Genomic DNA, 22,864 nt, shown 5'->3' with positions numbered 1-22,864 from the left:
ATGCACATTTAGTTTTGATAAGATATTCAAACACTAACACAAACATATTGTACAATGGAAGTATTTGTTTAGTTTCATTATGCAATCTTTGGTACCACCAATTTATAAGAGAGCACCAACAGTTGTTATGACGAATTTCCAGGACAGGCTGCAGGGTATTTCGACCAGCGTACAACGCAGTTGTGTAATGCCTGTTTCCTCGAACCCGCTTAGCCCAGCAAGACCTGGTGGCCAACCACGCCATTAGAAGCGACGACCTTTGAAAAGTAGGTGACCGAAAAAATCAGTAGACGCAGTGCTATTTATAAGATGGCGACCTAAAAATGCAAAAGAAGCAGTGCTATTTATAAGAGGGAGGCACCCTCCGCGGCCATCAGGTTAAGTTCGGGTTGTGTTAGGTGGGGATTATTAGAGGCAGGAGACCTGCCTGGATTAAATTATTCATGTTTGAAAATATTTTAGATCGTTACGTGGCACCCGAAGTTAAGTTCCGAGAAGATGGCTGAATTTGTAGAGCTGGGTGCGTTGACTTGTGAGTTTTGTGGGTACACCAAGGTTATGGCTAGCGAAAGACGGCATATAATTAGGGCTGATAGCACTCTAGAGAGGTTTTTTTTTTTTAAAATATGCTTGATCTCCCGAAAGCTGTCGATTTTGGACTCGCGAAGATGCGCGCAAGAACAAAACTATAATTAGCTTTTGGATACAGACAACAAACATTTGGTCATTCATAAATGCATGCCAGACGGGAGGACCCATTCATGGATGACCTATTGAAGGCTTCCGGGCGAAAGACCAGCCGCTGCCGAGCTCACTGGATTTACCTACTAGTCACACAAAGGCCAACTGCCTGGTAAATGGCTAAAGAGCCTTTGTTTCAATAGGCAAGATAACGACAGCCATATATAGCGTTGGCTTTAACTCACGAAGTAGCGATCCTTGTCTTTCTAAAGTTTACACAGTCTTTCAACCGCCTTTTAAAGACATGTGCCAGAAGCAGGCGGCAACATGACGGTATTGCCTCACTTTAACACGGTACATACAGAATTGGTGGTGGCTGAAAATATAAAAGCAATGGTTCAGTAAGCTGTAGTAACAATACAGAATGGAAAAAAAATCGTTTACATACGGCACTTCTGGGTGGAGGTTTGTATACTCTGGAGCTTCGCATTTTTTATTCCAATATAAATGCATAGGTGTACATGGGGTCGAACCAGGATTTAACGTTGCGCTGTTAGTTCCAAGGTTTAACATGTGTGGACGTTTTTGGTGGTCTAACTGAATTTTTCATTATGTCATTAGTCAACAATTTACCTTTTGTTTTGTACGACAGCATTGAAAAAATTAAATGTTAGAAAATTTCCATATATTTAGGGTCTGACTTGAATTTGATACTGCGGCTTTTATTCATGAGGGAACATATGCGGCTTTTTATCGGAAATCTAACATTATGCGTTTAAGATGTATGTAAGGAGTTAAATATATACACCTTTTCTGTACCTAGTTTACTTCCTTGCATTAAAACTATGTTGTCCATTCAGTGCTCCTTGGCACCGCAACTTCCACTGTGTTTTGTTACCTATAACCTGTCACATTCTTAATTTCAGCAATTATAAAACCAGAAATATGCAAATTAAAAGTCGGGATATTAACTATTTATTTCCGTCTATCAGTAAATACATTTTCTCCGTAATATGTGAGTAGCTATTTCTAAATTTGTTTCATCTTCTTTCATATGTTTACAAAAGATTGATGGAATAATGTTAAAACATCTTGCCACAGTAATATCATTTTGAAATTGAGGCCCCTTTAATTAATTGTTGGTCAGCATGCTTTGCTATCATAATTAATCTTCTCGCGAAGATCCAAGCAACACACGTGATACAGTTGTTGTATTACTTGCAATGAACAAGCGGCTCATGGATATTGTGACATCAACTGATAAAGAAAAGTTTCCAAAACGAATCAAAACGGACAAAGCACTACAAGTTAAACAGGATTTTGGTGGATTTAGGAAAGATGTGTTATATTTATCCAGTTCACTTATTGCTAAACATTAATCAGACTAAATTATTTTTTAAATGTAGGACTAAGGAACAGAACAGAACCAGACTTAATAAAACAACCATTATCGGTCATACATACGAGGTATATGAGTGAAGTCTAATCTAATTTATTTTATATAAGAAGCCATAAAGTTATGATATAAACACGAGGGAGAAATGAAAAAAAAAATGCTGGGAGACAGACATTGAGACGGATAATGGATTATGAGATACTATAATTCAAGGAAGTATCTAAAAAAAAAGTGATCAATCATTTAGATGAAAATGTTTATGATATGTTTCACTTATAACGTTAAAGTCGCAAACGGTCTTGTCATCTAATCAGTTTCTAATTCGTTCCCAAGGTTGACAACTCATATGCTTAAACTGTTCACTATTAGTTTCTCTTATTCTCATTAAAAGTTGATATTTCAAAATATTCGGTCGTATATAATAATGTTTCTTAATTAAGTTCAATGGATCCTCCTTGAAGAACTCACACTCAAAGAGGTCATGGAATTCATCACCAAAAACATTATGTTAACATTGCATATATATTATTTTTCGTCATATATAATTGTATTCCATTAAAACGTTTCAGCGGATAAATTTAGTTACACGTCCTTAATTGCAAGATGGTTAAGTACACATTATTCAGCAAAAGTTTTAAATATTCTTCCAATCGGACTTAACATAATATAGCATTTAACAGGACATGTACCGTTAAAGATGTTTATATGCTGAGACGCGAAAAATATAAATTCAGATGTATCATTTCAAAGTAATACATCGGTTACCATTAATTTGTATGAGCAGAGTAAGACTTACAATGTAATTTATGAAGTACATATATTATCTAACACTCGGTTACCTACACTTAATTACCTAGTTTCTAATATCCAGTGATCAGTTACCTACTAGCCAACACACATTTAAATTTCAATAAGTCATTTGTAGTGACCATCACATAATGATCACTCACTTATGTATTATCTAATACCCATTTAAATACTGTCCATCACGCCGTTTAAAGTGACCATCTATAACAGAGTACCTTTTTATTATTAAGTAACAGAAAAAAGTAAAACACAACAAGCTTTGTAACCTTTAACAATCAATTTTTTTTCCTTGAATACAAAGTGAAAATAAGAACAAATGACTTCCTGTACTGCAAAATAAGTCCCAAACTAATCCAAGAATTACAGACACAGGTCTTTAGAATTTAAAGTCCTGAATAAAACTCTTTACAAGTTTCGAAGAAATCCAAAAACTGACGGTGATCACGAGTCTGTTATAGTTTATAGAGTCTTGATGTGTCAACAGTCTTTTGTTGAATCATACTAATATAATTCCAGGTTTAAATTCAGTAATACTGCCAGTGAATTTATATATTCAAGAATTTTAATAGAGCTCTTTATATTTCCAGAGGAAAAAAAACCAAACACTTAAAATTCAATAATTTGAAGAATATAAAACTCAAAAAATAAAATTCAACATAACTGTTCGCAAGATAATACAACTTGAAAGTGCTAGTTGCTAAAGTAAGAATGACCAAGTCATCACACTCGCAAGATTATATAGTTCTCTACATGACCTTAGGTCACAATTGACATTTTCTATCAAAATAATCACCTAATGGAAAATAACCTTCCAGAATGATCTTGATGTTTTGCAAAACAATAACTTGAATTATGTATTGTTCACTTAGGAAACTCCAAAACTTTGACCAAAATAAACATATCTACAGCTTCTATCAATAATGATCCTGATAATAAGCCCATACACACAGATACTAATTTAGCTATGTATTAGCTGTTTACAATGATAAAACAAAAAAGTCAGGTGTAACTAAATTAATTGCATGATTAGCCTGGCTATCTCTATCAACATACTTCCTTAACATGTTTATATGGCAAAGTTGTTTTTATTTTCGGTTCCTAGGAGTATTTATGATATAATTTACATCATTTACGCTCTTTTCAACTGTGTAAGTACCATAATATTGGCCTCAAGAAGATTTTGTGGTAAGGACAAGAGAACCAGAACTATATCAGCAGGCTGAAAACTCTGTTCCTTTACGTTTATATCATAGCTTAAAATCATTTGTGACTGAGTAGAGTGCAGATTAGTCTTGCAACCTCACACAAGTTTGATAACTTACACGTAAAGTTGGAAATATATTCGAGAAGATTACTGACTGTATCTTCATTAGAAAGAAGATTCTCATCTAAAAACTTATACTTAAACTTAAACTTAATTCAGTTCAAAGGAACTGAATCCTAGATATTATTGAACTGATTCTCTAACTGCAATCAACGCTTTCATTACAATCTTTACCCGTATCTAAACAATATGACCAATTCATATTTTTCAAAGTTTGATGAAATCTTTCCAAAGCCCCATGGCTCTCAGAGTGATAGGCAGAAGACTTGCATCGTTGGTTGCCTAATTCGTACAAAACTTGCTAGAATATACCAGATATAAAAGTTGACCCTTGTTCAGATTCGACAGATTTGGGAAGGCCAAACTGAGTAAAAAGACTTTATCAGATATTTTACTATTGTTTTAGTTTTAATATTACTCAAAGAAATTGTCTCTGGGAATCATGTTGACGCACACATATTGGTCAACAAGTATTGGTTACCCGACTTGTTCTTAGAAAAGGGACCAACACTATCTACCATTATTCTGCTAAATACTTCGTCAAATACGGGAATAGGTTGCGAAGAGCATTAGGTATCTTCTGATTGAATTTTCCTACACTTTAAGAAGCGTGACAATATTTATTTACTAACATCACTTTTAAATCTTGGCCAATAGAAGTGAATCAAGATCTTGTGAAAAGTCATATCAATCCCAAAATTACCAGCCAAAGGATTGTCATGGGTCGGATTAAGAATTTCCTGTCTATATAATTTTTGGAACTATATTTTGATATTTCACTGACAACTCGTCACCAGCAGGTATCTCGGGAAGTCTCCATTGACTCATAAGAATCCCATTTTTAATGAAATAGCAAACAGGTACTAATGTGGGTTCAGTTTCAGTAATGGCCTGTTGAAACAAACATAAATCGGGATCATTTTCCTGTTTATGAAAAAGAAAATGAGTAGTTAAACGAGGATCAATGTGATCTATACCTTTTGATTGATATAAACAAGGAGTGAAAAGTACCTCATCAAAACCCCGATCAACACATGTGTCAGCTAAGGGAATACTTTCCTGAACAACATCATTCTCAAGCGCTTTATTTGTCGTAGCTCTAGTAACTGCACAAGATGCGCAAAACCAGGGAATTCGTTTTCAAACAGGATCGACTTTCTGATTCAAACAAGGCTTGTCATTTACAAGTGGATTAAACTCAACCTTATCTCCAGCTAGGTCATTGCCTAGTAATAAATAAATGTCCTCAAAGGGTGAAACAGATAATGTTCCGACTGTCACGGATCGTGAGACTACGTATGATGACAAATTTGCACAATGGAGAGGAACAGTAATAAAGCCGCGCTCTACTTCGTGAATAAGAACACTCTCATTAGAAGAAAGGCAAAGTATCTGACATTAAAAGACTGAGAAGCTGCCGTGTCCCTTAAAATTTTAGCAGCGATATGACTGGACGAATCACCAATGAGAGATATAGAACCCTTCGGCAACACGTAGCTCATAACTATCGATAATAAAATGAGACGGGTTTATCAAACCCAACAAATGCATTGTTTTCAATACATGACCGTGACCTGGACCACTTAGAAATAAGAACATTTGGCTGAGGTCTCTCTTAATTATGTTGCTTAGTTGTACAATTAGCAAATATCAGAAATAACATGTTCTTTGTTCTTGCTGTAGGTACACGTATACAATCGTATCAGAAACATCATTTATCAAAGTTGTGCCAGATTGAAATTTAGAAAGGGCCGTGTTAGGCTGAAATACTGTCTTACCAGAAGACTACTGAGCACAAGACTAGCTTATAAGAGAAATTGTATGAGCTAAGGAATACTCGTCAGCAGTGCGAGTAGCATTTCTAAAGTTTCGAATTATGCTGACCAAGATAAGTCTTAATGCAAGTCTGGATGGAATTCTAGAACTATTCAAGTAAAACGAATTGTTTTAGATTTTCGTAATCTTAATCAACATTGTTGGTTAAACACCACCTGTCAAATAATCGATCTTTGTCCCTTGCAAATTCGACATGAGTTTGTCCAGATTCTTTTTGATAGTTCGTGTATGTTTGCTTATAAGCCTCAAGGACTAACTCATAACCCTTTAAGATTCATTCCTTTACCAGATCATAGTCAGCACTTTGCTGTAGTGCAGTGAATTGTAAATATCACTAGCTTTACCAGTGAGTACACATTTAAATAACTTAGTCCAATTCTACCCTGACCATTTCAAATTTTCAGCAATTATTTTTCAAAACGAGAAAAATATTTGTCTACTTTTTTCTCTAAAAGGGGACACTAACTTAATATTCTTAGTAACATCAAAATTTGAAATTGTATGTAAAGTGGGGATGTGCATTTCAGTTGCCAGCTCTAATCCTTTTAATATCAATTGAAATTCTATTTCTTCCTTTTCTTTTTGCATTTGCTTTTCTCCCTCTCTCCGCTTTCTCCAACTGCTTTCACTTCTCCCATTCCTCTTTATCTAATTTAATTGCAATTGCGTTTGTGTCTATCTCTTCTCTTTCTCACATATCATTTTTCTCTTTCTTTCCTCCTTATCTTGTTGCATTGGTTCCACCTCTTTATCTTTCTGAAGTTCGAGCCTCCTTAACTCAAATTCCGTCATGTATTTTAATGTTAATTCCTTTACGTTTATGCTAGGGTCTAATACAAACCTACTAATCAAAACCAAAGCACTCTTATCCAAAACATTCTTTTCCACCAATATTTGTTTTGCTTCGATAAGAAGCTTTTGCCGTTTTCTCATACACATAGCCAATAATGAAGGCTGTATTAGTTGTTTACATAAATTGAATAATAAAAACATAAAAAGGTCATTCAGGTCAGGCAGAAAATAATTCATATTTGGTCAAGGTCAAGACCAGCATACACTGTTACATTACAAAAGGATGTAATGGAATAAACACAATTTTAACTAACAAACACTTAAATATATATATATATATATATATATATATATATATATATATATATATATATACATGTTCGCATATATAATCGTATAAAATCTTCTAAAAATGGAGTTTATTCTGCCAATTAAATATTTTGCACACACACTGTTGTTAAGTGAGGAAATAAAGACTATTTATATCTAGGATCATAAATATAGCTGATTGGTAACATAAGTTGAGAGACTTCATAGATTATAAATCTACATCTGTTTGAATTTGCTCAAGCCATAATATTTCTTAATAAACCCACATTTTTTCTGAATTGTATATATTTTATTTATCTAGTTTTACATGAGACAAATTTGACTGCCTGTCATATGTTTTCAGTATATTAGCATTACATGCACAAACATCATTGTGTAGATTTTCTATCTGTATGGAATTTCCAATGAATGTTGAACGTCAGTGTCTCTCTTTGTGAATACATTTATTCTTCGATAATAGTTATCAATATATAGTCAATATCGTGTAGGAATTATGTTACATTGAATTAATCTATCTTTACCCCTGAGAATAAATTTCTGATTCGTGATGGACATTTTCATGAATAAGTCATGTCATTAACAATACTCTGAGTCGTAACTACATATCGATGCAAACTTTAAGCCAAATGCCTAGTGCCGTGTATTAGAATAGTTGTGCTTAAATTGGATCATAGCTGGTATAATTCACACTAATATACAAAAATAATTGATGCTTTCCAGTTGTCTCTACTTATGCTATGCATTTGAATTCGTTACAACTGCCCTCTGCTAATACGTCAATACAATATTGCATTTATTGTTACTATATCATCCTAGGCCTTTATTTTTCGTATTGTTTTTATCATCGTCCAATTCCTACTTAATCCTGAAACTGTGGAAAAATAGATTGCTTGTATGCAATCATCATTGGGTACTAGTTAATATATCACTATTTTATTGATACCTTGCAGGATTACCATGATGAATAGGCCTGTTTTTAAAAGAGATCTGCTGATTCTGACAGTCTACCTATCAACTATCACCAGAAGCCAGTACGAACCATACGGAGGTAAAGCGAATACAAAGCATAATAATACTAATTTAAGACATATGTAACAAACATAGTTCTAATCTGCACAAAGTGACTTTCGGAACAAACAAATTGTTAACCTATGAAAACTGCAACGGCTAATGTGATACTTTATGCTTCAGAAAACGTGGCATTGAAGAAACCTGCAACTCAGTCTTCTACCTATACAGAGAATGGTTTTAGCTATAATGCGTCACTTGGGGTAGATGGGGAAACATCAACGAACTTCGATGACAAAACATGCAGTCATACAGGCACTGATCAAAAGTCCGCTTGGTGGACAGTGAATCTCAAAGGACTCTTCTTCATCAAGTTCATCAGGATTTACCAGCTTATAAGTAAGATTACTACTGTATTTGTATCATTTCCTTTACATGTAGTATCGTACCTATTTATAAAAACCATGCATCGTAGTTTCCCAAACTTTGCTGAGATTATTTAGGCCGGGGTCCATCCATTGCAAGTTCATGTAAATCATTTGAATATCAATATTCCATGTTAATTCAAACAAACAATACGCACGACAATATATTTACTATAGACAAAATGGTACTATTCGGCCAAGAACAGAATGCAGAGTCATGGGTGGGTATCTTTTGTAGAATTTGGTATGTGAAACGCGTCACTTTACTACTATCCATTGGATAATTTGGAGCATTTAGTTATTTTAAAGCAACTCAAACTGATGAAGCAGCCTGACATCACCGAGAAAAGTAAGTTTTTTTATGCATTTTATTTCGTTGCATATATCTCTCAGTAACGGTCATTATATGGAAAACGGTCTGTAAAATTACACTGTCACAAATAGCAATTTAATACAAATACAACAAGACTCCCAGGAGTTTGAAAGAATGAAGATTGGAGACATATGTAATCAAATACACAAATACACATATATGCTGACATCATGACACAATTTTGAAGTGGACATCGATCTTCTGTACCGTAATAAATCCACTACGAAGTCAATGCCCGTTTAAATACAAGTTTTCCAACGTTTCTAATGTATCTGTAACACTTTTCAAACACTTGTGATGGCAGTAATGACAGAAATAAAATCCAAGGAAAGGATATATAATCAGTTTCAATATAATATTCAACTAAATGACACACATATAGTGCTGTAGGAAAGGGTCAGATTAACTGTCTAAAATAATCAGGTCTAATCTTTGATAATTGTCCATAAATTGGCCAGATTTTCGAATAGAGTGACCTATACTGGAAGAATTTCGAAACAGATCGTTAATTGTCATGTTCTCGTTTACCATGTACTCACATTGTCATAAAAATTAGCAGTTTTGGATACATACGTCTTGTATTTATTGTTTTGTGGCCGTACGTTTACTGATAATTAATGTATGACGAATTCTTGCACCTCACTTTCATCAATACAATCATTTGGAACAAAATATCTGTTGATATTGTGGACTATTTCAAATATCATAATTTTCTATGTAGAGGTATATAATCGAATAATTTAGACGATATGCACTTTTTAGTCTTCTTTGGCAATAGGGACAAACGGCAATAGAAGCATAGTGAGAAGAATGTTATTCCGAGTGAAACGAAATGTTAAATAACAAACGTTTGAAACATAAGAAAGGATACAACTTTTAGGGAAATATTGATTTTACGTTTCAATACAAAATGCAGAAGTAATCGTATGGTAAGTAGTTTATATCATCAACTAGAGTTTCTATCATCGTTAGAGGTATACAAGATTTCTAATTTTTTGTCTAATTATGTATCATCGTTAGAAGTATTCGATTTCTAATTGTATGGTTGCATGACCACATACAATTTAATTCCTAGTAATTGTTCTTGTGACTGAATGAATATTAATCATAAATATGTAAGGTTATATAAGATATTTTATAATCAAATGTTTCCTCATTCCTTTTCGTACATTCATTCCAACGTTTACAATCGTGAATAAGGATATAACGATGACCTTAGGACATGAAACCCTTTCTCTCTCTCTCACCAGAGACGCATAAAATATCGGTATTAGTCATTATTAGGCACTTTATTTTGCTGCATTTGTTTTCATCTGGTTGCAATATAATTATTTCGTCAACTATTTGGTCTGCTCTGATGTATTTAAAGAACATCGATTGTTTTGGCTAATTTAATTTTCTTGGAGTGTTGTCGGTTTATTTGTCTTTTCTATAGACAAACAAAACCAATTCATTGTATATACTCTTTCTCTCTGTTGGTTCATGATCTAGTTTTATGTAGCTTAAATAATATATTTCCATTTGCACAAGTCTTAACGTTTTATTTTATAAAACAATTAATATTTTCCGCCTATTTTTCAAATCTTGAATTTTCGTCAATTTTTAAACAAAGAGTTTTCATCGAGTTCATATGTAGCTTCGTGTCACAAAGTTGTGTTCAGATATATGTAAGATCGAACGCAAGGTTATTTCTCATACAAAGGCACTATATTAAACATTTTTAGTTTTTGTTGTAGGTAGAGGTAAATCTTTAATTTTTTTTGCAATGTTTCACATATTTCTCTTTATATCTTATACTGTAAAAACAAGTTTTAGTACATTTGTTTTCTTAACCTCTATCAATATTGATTCGTTTCTTTTGCAAATGAGAGGAACCATTTTTGTTGAAGGAAATTCTCATGACGAAGGGCACCGTCGGCAAAATGATAATGGAGATGAGTTAGTAAATTCAAATCCAGATATAAACTAAACAACGTATAGTGATGTATTTTATACAGAGTATAGTATGTCCATTTAAATAGGTTTTCATTTTGTAATATATTAGTTCCCGGTCCATCAGTGTCAATGCATAGTCTCCAGGTGCAAACATTGATGACCTTGACATATAGTATATATCTACTTTGCGTTCCGCGATTAGGATGTTGCTGTCGTTTCGTATATGTTTGGTACATTTATTATTGCATTTGACTTTGAGTATGTATGATTTATCATACAAATTAAACGACGGATTCTACTCACGATCATAAATACCTTGTCTTTATATGTGTCAACAGTTCAAATTCAGCCCCATATATCTTCAAAGTATTATCATAATATCAACCATATGCCTTGAAACAGCGAGCGGGATTTGCCTGATGTTCTAAACCTAAATTCCTAAATTCTTTAAAGATGATAAGTAGAGCCAATTATCGGGTTTCATATCATATTTGTGAAGTCCAGTATTTGTGCTCGTGTTCAATTCGGGTATCATGTGATGAAGATGTCGCCAGTAATCATGAATTACAATATAATTATTAAATAATGCAAGAGTCTTAAGTATACGGCCAATTATCGCTTAATATAATGGCACAAACCTATCAAAATACTCTGAGATTACCAATATGTTTTATCGTCCACACGAACCTATCAAAATGTACATTTTAGATATTTGGTTGACGAAATGGCCTGTTCATTAAAAACTATTCATTATTCCAATAATTCATACTACCGTTATTACTATACCATTATAAGTGAACCCAGCAGCTAGGTAATAATTGCCCGTTAGGTTATAATTTCAGCTTGAAGTATAGTATGCCTCATATGGTAACTACGTCTCATATCCTTGTTGCATAAGGTAAATTCCATTTCGAAGCCATTTGTAAAAGGATTATCTGATTTATGTACTCTACATTCATGATCACGTGTGTTGCCTCTTAACCATACACTTTGTATTTATTTTTTTATATTTATTTATTATTTTATTTTTGTATCAGGCAGTTTTGTGTTAAATCAATCGGATGTACTTTTTCACCCAATCTATGTATATCTTAAGGGGAGTTTCGAGTGTCCGATTTTATACACTGAAATTAGACCCAAGAATTAACAATTCTCGTTTCCTTGGATAATGTTCTCATGAACATTAATTTTGAAATTCGATTAAACTATACAATTTGGTCATATTTATCTTAGTCTCTAAGGTATTTTTAAGAGTTTATAAGCAAATGAGAGGCAATTATATATTTCTAGTTTGCTTATTTGCAATGTTATATTTTGTTTTGACAAGATGTATACAAAATAAAATGGAATTAAATACTTCCATGACATCTACCGCAGTAAAATATATAGATCATTTATGTCATTTACAGGTTTCAATATATTTCGGCTCTATTCAGTACACAGAAAAAGACCACAATGTTGTTTTGTATCTTGAATGTGGCTGTATTGATTCAGATATTGACCACTGATCTAGCAATGGTTTGTTACTTTAGCAATTAAATTATTTTGCCCGGTTGTTTATTTTAGAACTGACTATACGTAAGAACTTACCGTTTCGATTTCAACAGAATATATTCCAGTTTTTAACAACTGATATGACTTGCAGATATATTAGACACATATCAGAGACTATTATGACGACAAGAACAACGAACCCCGTCCATTTTCGATGACACTGACCATTCATGTTATGAAAAGCAATGATTGCCAAAACATCATCCATGACTAACCAATCAACGTTCCTTTCGATCTTTGGTCTGCTTCCGTGTCCGTTTCCTTTTTTATTTCGTCTTAAATTAATTACAAATTATTCTGAAAGGACCCAAATATAACTCTGATTATTGTAAACTCTTTACATTTGTTTGATCTTGATTATAAAAAGGCAAACTTTTTAAAGCGTTTTAGTACATCAGGAAGAAACAAGATGGTATTGTATCTAGTAAACATGCTTAACGAAAACACATGGATCAGATAATTATTTATATTATAACCTGATGATAATTTATTCCTTGAAAACTTAATTTACATTCCTACTTAAATCGCTCAGGAATTAAACTAAAGCAACAGTCAAACTCCATCCTATACATAAACACAACATTCATCAACGGACATAAAATGGTTTTCCCCTCAATATATGTAATTGAAAAGTAAAGTTCATTAACAAAGATTCATGAAGGAAAATTATCAATGGATTACTGTTTTTAACATAAATAACATCAAAATTATAGTCATATAGTCATATATGATCAATGTGCTAACTTAGCGTCAACTATGAGCAATGTTTTGTTCATCTACGAGTATGTCGGTGCATCAGATACAGAGAATAACAATGATTATTAATATCAACATATATGATGTCATTCTTTCTCAGCATAGCAAAGAAGGTCACAAACATTTTGAGATACAGCTCCAGTTAATTGATTACGGAATTAACTGACATAATTCAATCGTCCGAGCCTGATCAATTATCCCAAGATCTCCTCCCTGCCTCACATACTCGTTGACCCATGGCCTTTAGCTACTGACACTCAGTGGAACACCATCAACCATCAAACCAACGTCAGTTCAACGAACACTGACTACTGTATCAGAATAAAATAATCCCATGGATTTCTTCATTGTGGTTGGTGGATGTGACCTTGTGATGAGTAGTATGATATCTAGCAACTCAGTAAGTATATTGAATACATCGTCAAAATAAAGTTAGATTTGGTATCCAACGATTGTATCCAGCATACTTATTCTCCCTTTTGTTCAAATGTCCAGTAAATTTATGGCAAGAAAATGAGCTGTGAGATGAATCATCCGTCAAACGCAGTTGTCGCTATGAAACAGTTGCAAATATTCACCATCGACTCTAACAGCAGCTGATAGTGTATAGAGAAACTGTAATAGTTATACACTTTGAGTAAAGTCTGAAGGGCTGTCATGACCACTTGTTTAATCTCCGCTGTTAGGTCAACATAGGCTATACATATGATAATTCCGCACAACATCTAAAGATGCATTAACTGAACAGTGTATTACAGTAAACATATTTCAGTGACAAAACAGTGATATCATTACAATTTTAGCCCATTTCAGCTGTATCATTACATAGACTATATTCTTGCTAAAAGCAAGGCGTTATGTGGTAATACGTTTGTCATTCCAGAAATGTAGAACATTTCTGAAACATTGAATGTATTAAACAATTTCATCGCATAAAAGGAACGACAATACAGAAAATAAAAATGTCTTACACGTGTACATACCTATACACCTCAAGATAACTTCCGTAAAGTGTTCAGATTATTGACTTGGCTTTTATGAATTGTCATGATGTGGAGAAAAATATCACATTCTTTACTATATGTCCAGTGTCAGCAAACTAGAGTAACCCAACATAAACTCTCACACACACACCAACAAACCCTTCTGATGATCTGTGCGTGTTGTCACCAGAAAACAGGGTGTAGTATTTCGAAACTTCAAATACTACATTCATACACCCATGTTAACGCTGTGCGCGGCAAGAAAACGCAATTTAAATTTGTATTGATACAAATGGTTAGTTTTGTGAATACAATTCCGTGACACTCTGCACATGTCTTGGACGGTAAATATTGCACATAATGTTGCCTTATTGCTGATTAAAGAAATTATATCAGCAAATAAAATGTGAGATTATAGCAGCATTTCTAACTATTGATCTTTTAATTGCAAGCTGAAGTGAAAACTGGGAGAAACAAAAACATTCATCTTGGTTTGTACTGAATTTGATAATTCCGTGTATCAACTGAATATTAAAGTAAACATATATGGCGTATGTTTAAAAAAACATGTATGTGCTAAAATCTGAGATGTTTTTCTCATATAGATAACTGCCCATGTCTCATTTTATTGGTAGAAAACATCTTTATCATATGCTCAAGTTACCAATTTCACCTTAATCCTTTATTCCTGCAAGTAGTTTAATGATTTATGTATGTCTATCAAATTTCAATCAGATGACCTGTGAGAGATCTTAATCAAAAAATGTGATACCATGTCCGCGTATAAGTACCTAATTACGTTCATGAAGTCTGAAGAAAAAGGTGGCCATCGAGTTAGAATGTACCTTTATTATTGTGTGTTATCGACTGGCTGAACATCAGTTATATCAATGTTGACAGATTTACTAATAGAAGATCGTAAATATTCCAAGAAAGCTATTTTAATACATTAAATATATTTGTCCTAGCAGCACAGTAGAACGTAAAAATGTAATTGATTCCTGACTAATTGATGGACAGTTATTTGATTTGATGCACAATATCAGGTTGTACAATAATTTTGGCGAGTCCATGGGAGTAAAGAATATTGTAAAGGTACATCATGTCAGGTCAGCCTCAGATGAGTCATAGACACAATAGCACTAAATGTTAGGAGTAAAATCTAATATATATATGTGTATGTATATATATATATATATATATATATATATATATATATATATATATATGTGTGTGTGTTTGTGTGTGTTTGTGTGTATTTATTCATATATATCTATGTATATATGCATTTATATATATGTATATATGTATGTGAATATATATATATAGATATAGACAGAGAGAGAAAGAGCGAGAGAGATAGGTAAATCTAATATATATATATGTGTGTGTGTGTGTGTGTGTGTGTTTGTGTGTATTTATTCATACATATCTATGTATATATGCATTTATATATATATGTATATATGTATGTGAATATATATATAGATATATATATAGATATATATATATATATATATATATATATATATATATATATATATATATGGACCGCTACAGATGAATATCAGTCAATATTTAAACTAAAACCTCTTTTAGATCCTCGTCTCTACAACACTTGCGGTCAATCGTCTACTGTCGACTTGCATATCATATCAATCTTTGTGTTCGATGATCACTTAAACTGAGACGTAAGGTGCATGGCTATAGCATTATTGGTCTCGTCAATCAACTAAATAAATACTTTCCTGCGTTTACCCGTCACAGAGGAAAGAAAGGGGTTTTAAGTCTTAAAATAAAGCAAGCGCATACAAGTTTAGACTTTACTTTCTTTCCTGTATAGTCTCTCACGGATGTGCATTGGGTATAAAAAAGTAACCTTTGCTATTTGCTTTTCGTCGTTTCTGCTCATCAGAGGAAAATAAAAGCATATGGAAAGTCAGAACGAGACAGTTATTATCACTATGTTTTAGTATGTTTAATTTTGAATACTGAATGGCAGTGCCATTGTTCTTGACGTTGCAAGTATCTGTCACATAATGGCTATGTACATACTTACTTTGCTTAATTCGAAAAAAAACCTGCGCATAACTGATTATCTTGGCAACACGCTACAAAATATGTGCCAAGTAGTCATTTTCGTACTGTAAATACCGATTTTCGATTCTGACAGATGAAATTCCTTCGTCAGAATTGTAATAATTGTATTATAATATTACTTTTTGTACATGTTATGTCAATTTGGCCAGCTAGCAACGTCAACATCATCCTTGTTTATATCGTTTGTCTGTAAAAATTGAATTCATTAAATATGTGTATGCAAACTACAAAAGTCATCCTCTAAATTTGTTTTCAGCACAATTTGATAGCTTATAGGAGGAAATGTATATTGGTTAACTTTAAATAAATAATGAAAAAATTTAGAAAACAAATGTTTTGAAGAACATATTTGAGTAAGCCTATACTAATAATTATGTGCATATAATCCAAATAAGAATTGCGAAAATCATTATATGAATGCTAGTGTTCCACTCTGTTTAAACGAACACGTATGAGTGAGATTGACTCGAATTCCAGAGCAACCTGCACCGCCAGAACCTGGATACAATCGGCTAAAAGGTGCGAGAATGCATGTTAGACTGGAGGGCAACATATGGCAGCAGATATATTTTGATTCAAACTCACCACCTGCCTCGTTCGATGCGAACGTTACACTCGATAAATAGATCAGTTCAATAACACTTAATACAACGGAACTGACACCACAAACAAGAGAGGCTTTTATCAGCATTTGCGAGTTGCAAGCATATGTAGGTAAGAATGTTAAGTGTATATTTTTAATATGTTATTCACGTACGGAGATGGGGCCCCGAGTGGCCGAGTGGTCTAAAGCGCTCTTCGTTACGGATCACTGCCATCTTACCTCTGTCTGCGGCGGTTCGAGTCTAAGATTCAGCCAATGTGGGCACGTGAGAAAGCTTGCCAGTAGCTTCTCGTGGGTCGGTGGTTCTTTCCGGGGTTTTCCGGGTTCTTCCTCCACCATTAATACTGGCCGCCATGTATAGCCTATCGTGCTGAAAAATGGCGTTAAACCCCACAACAACAACAACAACAACAACGTACGGAGATATATTAGATAAGTAAATGGCTCTGTTCATAAAATACTTTATCCCTGAACACATTTCTCCGAAAACACGTTGCACTGAATCTTGCACATGTGTATGTTCTAAATGTTTCGTTGTTTAAATATTCCTTTATGTGGTTCTGAGACTATTTATGTCTGTACGAATCTTTCTCATAACAACAGTGGACTTTTGAGATAGATTGTCAAACTAATCATAATCTTTTAGTTTAAAAGCTTACATATCTAAACCTCAGTGAAGTTCAAATATTAAAATGATAAAACTGCGGTAGATGAGACATTTTAGTAAAATGTCTTGGTAAAGGTCGCTAAATCTTCCCTCAAAGTTGTATTTCTTGAATTTCTCTTATAAAAGCGATTTATATTTCAGTACTTGCATGTTCCCCATACACTATACAAAATGGAAGATTCAGTATTTTTAAATTGGGAGACTCAAGACAGAATTTTACCTACGGAGCAAAACTTAATGTTACATGTAATGAAGGATATCATATATCTGAAAATGGATCGAGTGTGAGTGAAGCTGAGAAGACTATAGAGTGCATGGCCAATAAAAAGTGGTCAGGAAATTTCAAATGTTCCGGTAATTATCTACGTATTACAATACAGCCAAGACATTATTTAGTAGGCTTCATATTCACCTGTGGCAGCATTTTAACTAATTTAATAAAACATGGGAATACTTTTTATGTATTTATATTTGTTTAGAATAACTTTTTCATACTAAGCAATGTTTTGTACAGTACGGAATAAAATACTTTTGTAAAATTACATATTTATGTTGATATATTAGATTTTGTCACGACATTGTGAAGACCAAGTAACGGACATGAGTATGTGATTCGACAATCTCAGGAAAATCATACATTCTGATCATTCTGGAAATGAACACCTCTTTTGTAAGTTCTGCTTATGTGCTGTTCATGTTTTTCCTCAACATAACAGTGACAGATTGTGGGCATCCTAAAAGTCTCCCTGACCACAGTATAGTAACTATTACACCAGGAATTGCTGGTAACACAACGTACAATGACACTCTGACTATACAGTGTAATGAAGGATACAACTATAGCTTGCAATTGGTCGAACCTCTTCGGTGTAGTAGTAATGGATCCTGGAAAGGAAGTCTTGGGTATTGCAAAGGTGGGTGAAACTTTGCAAAACAGACATTACGTTAACACGAATAGTCCATTTCCAAAACTGCAAGCAGGGAACATAGTAACATGTAAATAAATACGATGTGATAGATGTTCTCTGCTATATGATTTTTATAAATATCAGTAGATCTGATATTAATATTAATCTGTAAGAATGTTCATGAAAGCAAAAATAGTATCACTAAACAGTGTTCGCAACAGCGATCGGTCCTCAAATTATCAGCATGACTATTCATCAATAATTCGTTTATCCTTGAAATCGTTACACTCATGACATACATTTAAAACTGAAGTTCATGACCAGAATCGAACAAATGTATATAATGTGTGTTAGATTGCGTTTGGCCGGTGGGTATCCCTGGGAATAGTACAATAACGTCAGCTTTGGGATTAGCTGGAAACACGAGCTACAATGCTACTATACGAGTCAAATGCAATGAGGGATTCATCTATACAAGTCCTGGATATGAGACTGTCCGCTGTGATAATGATGGAAATTGGAACTCCGTACAAAGGCCATGTGAAGGTTATCTTCAGATTCATGAGTGTTATAACCAATTAAGTTTTAATACTGCTAAATGTGAAATTTGATGGCAATTGAATATGTAATTCTAAATACCAAACCGATATCTCAGATTTAAATTACTTTATATTTTGTATGACTTTATTAAAAGGCAGTGATGCCTCAACTAGTTGTAAAGCTTTAAAATAAATCTATAAATTATATACATCATTTTTACATAAATGAAATGTCCAGGAGTTCCTTACGGTAAGATTATTTGCTCTTATCTAACATTCTCGTAACTTGTGTATATAAAACCGTTGACACTTGTATTTACGCATATTCTTTATCTTTATTACAGTAGTACAGTGCGGTCTGCTCGATGATTTACCTGGGGACAGCACAGTCACCCCACATTTTGGATTAGCTGGAAATACGAGCTACAATGCTACTGTTACAATCAAATGCAATGAAGGATTCAGCTATACACGTCCGGGAAAAGAGACTATCCGCTGCAATAGCAATGAAAAATGGAGCCCCATACTAGGGACATGTGAAGGTGATCTTAACCAGTCTTCTGAGCCATTTTACGTCATTTAAAGGTTAATACTGCCGGAAGTAAAACTGGAAATAGTAGACCTATGATTAGCATTATCAAAATCATTAGCTGAGACTTAAATTATTTATTTTGCTATAGAATTTATAAAAATATTATGCAAATTGACTCTTTGCTAATTACATCAGAATACGTGACCTTCCCAAATGTTAGTATATGGAAGAAACTTTGAAAATATACATTAGTTACGGAATATATACTATTCTCCTGTTTTCTAATGCTATGCTGCAATCAGTTTGAGACCATTTTTACAGTTTATATTTTACCTACTTCTATTAATAGAAATATGTCTATCCATATTCATGGGAAAAGATTCTATTGACTCTATTTTCTATTTAAAAAAATTCCAAAATATTGTTTGCTTTATTGAATGTTATACAAACACTGTATTCATACATATCAGATACATTAACATTCGAGCCAGTGATTTGAATTTGATTCATTATTATGTCACACACAAACACGGTAAGTACAATTATATCCAAAATGAATATACGTAACAGCTATTTCTTATGAACATGAACAAGAAGAACTTCTGTGAAATGAAGAATTAGATAGAGCTAAAGATTTAACGAAAAGGCTGGATAAGTGCACTGAGAATGAGAGTGTATACTACTATGCACATATGGTCTTAAAATAAGTAATAGAAAAACAAACACTTTTTGTAAATTTCAATAAATAATTAATTTCCCAAGAACACAAAGTGAAAATGTAAAAACAAATACTGTATTGCAAATTAATTCCCAACTGGTCCTCTACAAGATACAATTTTACAGAACCCACATTATATAATGAATAAAAAAGAATAAAACAAAGAAATAATAAACAAACAATGCGAAATAAATATACATAACACCTCTTCTCATAAATAAAAAGAAAGATTTATACAATGAAGCTTTCTTTTATCTATTAGTTAAGCATACATGGGAAACAAATACAATATTATCTATGACACAAATTATACATGAAACATATTAAAGCTTATATACGCGTGAAGTTGCATCCGCTATTAAATTGTCCTTTCCTTTGACGTACCTGATGTCAATATTGTATTCCTGCAATGTCAAGCCCACATTATTAACGTCTGCGTTTTGGCCTTTATCTTGCAAATGAAACTAATACGGTTGTGATCACTAAACATAGTAATCGAGGAAGGAGCTGAACTAATATACACTTTAAAATGTTGCGATGGCAATATCAAAGCAAAACATTCCTTCTCGATTACAGAATAATTTATATGGTACTTATTTAATTTCTCAGAAAAAATAGCACACTTTACGATCTACACCATTGTTTTGTCTTTGGTAAATACTGCACCACCCCAACAGCACTTGCATCAAAGGATATTTTAAACGATTGGAGCAGGAAGGTTTGACATAGGTTTTAGTATGGCCCTTTAACTTGTCAAAGGCCTACTGACATTTTTCAGATCAAAGAAACTTAGTTTTCTTACTCGACAAATTATTCTGGAGTTCAGCAATTATTGAAAATTTTTTGGTAAACTTCCTGTAAGAACCATCCATACCCAAATGTCGCAACGGCTGCTTTTTACTGATAGGCAAAAGAACTCAGAGATAACATTGCCATTAGCAATTTGGTTTAATTTGTTCATGTCCAAAAATATAACACAAGCATGGCAGAACTCACTTTTGAATACATTTATCGACAAATTTTCATCACTGAATCTATCAAACAAATTATGATTGGTCTCCAATTGATCTTTCTATGTCATTGACATCATCAATGTAAGCATCATAACTATCTAGATAAGATGTAATTATGTTCATTAAACTTTGAAAAGTAAAAGGCCAACATTTCATCCCAAACGCTATCATTTTATATTGAGAAATTACATCTGGCATTACGAAGGCCGCAGTGTCCTTTGCAGTTACCGTCAGTGGAATTTTCCAGAATCCTATCAAGAGGTCAACCCTTGTGACATATTTTGCATTTATAATTTTTTCAAAGCAGTCATCGGTTCTGGACAATGGAAATGCATATTTGTTTTGCTGACAATATTAATTTGTCCATAGTCTGTTCACATACGGAAAGTATTATCTGGTTTCGGTGGATGAATACATGGTGAACTCCAGTTAGGTTTACTCCTTTCTTTGAGACAATTCACCAGCAAATGCTGACTTGCTATCTTCCAAGATTCCTGTTTGAAAGGGTTCGTCATGCACAAATGCTATTTCACAGTTGTGGAATTCTCAATTACAACGTTATGGTTGATATTAGTTGTTCCTGTAGTAACATATGGAAACAAGTTCTGATATTCAAGTACTACTTGTTTTAGTTCACACTTTTCTCCTGGTTGTGCATGTGAAGCTTTCTGGTCCATTATAAATATGCTTTGAATTCCGAAAATTGGTTACCCAAAATTCACTACAGTTCATTTCATCTTTTTAGTCCCTGTTGTGTGGGACAGGTACAACTAAACTGACTGCACTATTAACCGACTATCTCTATCAGCATACTCAATTAATAGCTATTTCTGGGTTCACCGAACAGGAGTGTTAATGATCTAATTTAAATCACGTACATTCTTTTCAACTGTAGAAGGACCATAAAACTTTGAGATAATACCAAGTGAGTCAGAACTCTTTTAACTGGCTGAAAACTCCTTACTTCTGTATTTGTGTCAGATCCCCATTTCATTTATGACTGAGTAGAGTGCTAATTAGTTCTTGCAACCCTACAACCTTTTGACAACTTCTATTTAAAATAAGAAACATCTGAAAGACGTTTTACCTGAAAGGTCCACGAACGGTATGTCCAAAATCTAGTTCAGATGGTCTAAGTTGTAATGATTATTGAACAGGTTCCCTAAACAAACAAAAAAAACCCACAAAAAAACAGCAAATGCAAACCTTCGTTGCAATCTTTTCCGGTATAAAACAATATGACCGAATCCTATTTCTCAACGTTTGATTATGAAACTTTCTAAAGCTTCCATGCTTTCATGAATATATGCAGAAAAGTTAAATTCTTGAATGCTTAATTCATGCATACCTTGCTTAATAATAAACGACATAAACGTGACTCAGATGCAATTGGACAGACGTTTCAAGGGCCAAATGGAGTATAAGACCTTTATCAAAGCTCTTACTATGGTTTTGGGTTTAATATTCCTCAAAATAAATAGCCTCTGGGAAGTGTTTGGATGCACACATTATGGCCGTCAAGTATTAGTTGCCCAACTTGGTCTTAGGTAAGGAAAGTCTACCACTCTTCTGCTAAATGGTTC

General features: G+C 33.4%; 1 protein-coding gene across 2 annotated transcripts in view; it reads left to right on the top strand.

Annotated features, from left to right (window-relative positions):
- LOC149807841 (E-selectin-like) overlaps positions 1-22,864 on the top strand; it is a 46,339-nt gene that overhangs the window by 12,818 nt on the left and 10,657 nt on the right. The window contains exons 1-4 of one of the 2 annotated variants that reach the window (XM_089971374.1): positions 16,765-17,014; positions 17,713-17,925; positions 18,288-18,485; positions 19,363-19,560. In XM_089971374.1, the coding sequence (XP_089827500.1) occupies positions 17,886-17,925; positions 18,288-18,485; positions 19,363-19,560 (436 nt within the window). In that variant the 5' untranslated portion in view covers positions 16,765-17,014; positions 17,713-17,885. Of the gene's footprint in view, positions 1-8,116; positions 8,215-8,357; positions 8,574-16,764; positions 17,015-17,712; positions 17,926-18,287; positions 18,486-19,362; positions 19,561-22,864 lie in introns of those variants that run through there. The other variant, XM_089971373.1, reaches the window with a different exon arrangement.

Source organism: Sinohyriopsis cumingii, chromosome 1 (assembly GCF_028554795.1).
Source record: "Sinohyriopsis cumingii isolate HCF-2022 chromosome 1, ASM2855479v2, whole genome shotgun sequence".
NCBI classification, from domain to species: domain Eukaryota; kingdom Metazoa; phylum Mollusca; class Bivalvia; order Unionida; family Unionidae; genus Sinohyriopsis; species Sinohyriopsis cumingii.
The sequence above is the reverse complement of the archived record's forward strand: the minus strand, read 5'-3'. Positions and strand labels throughout refer to the sequence as shown.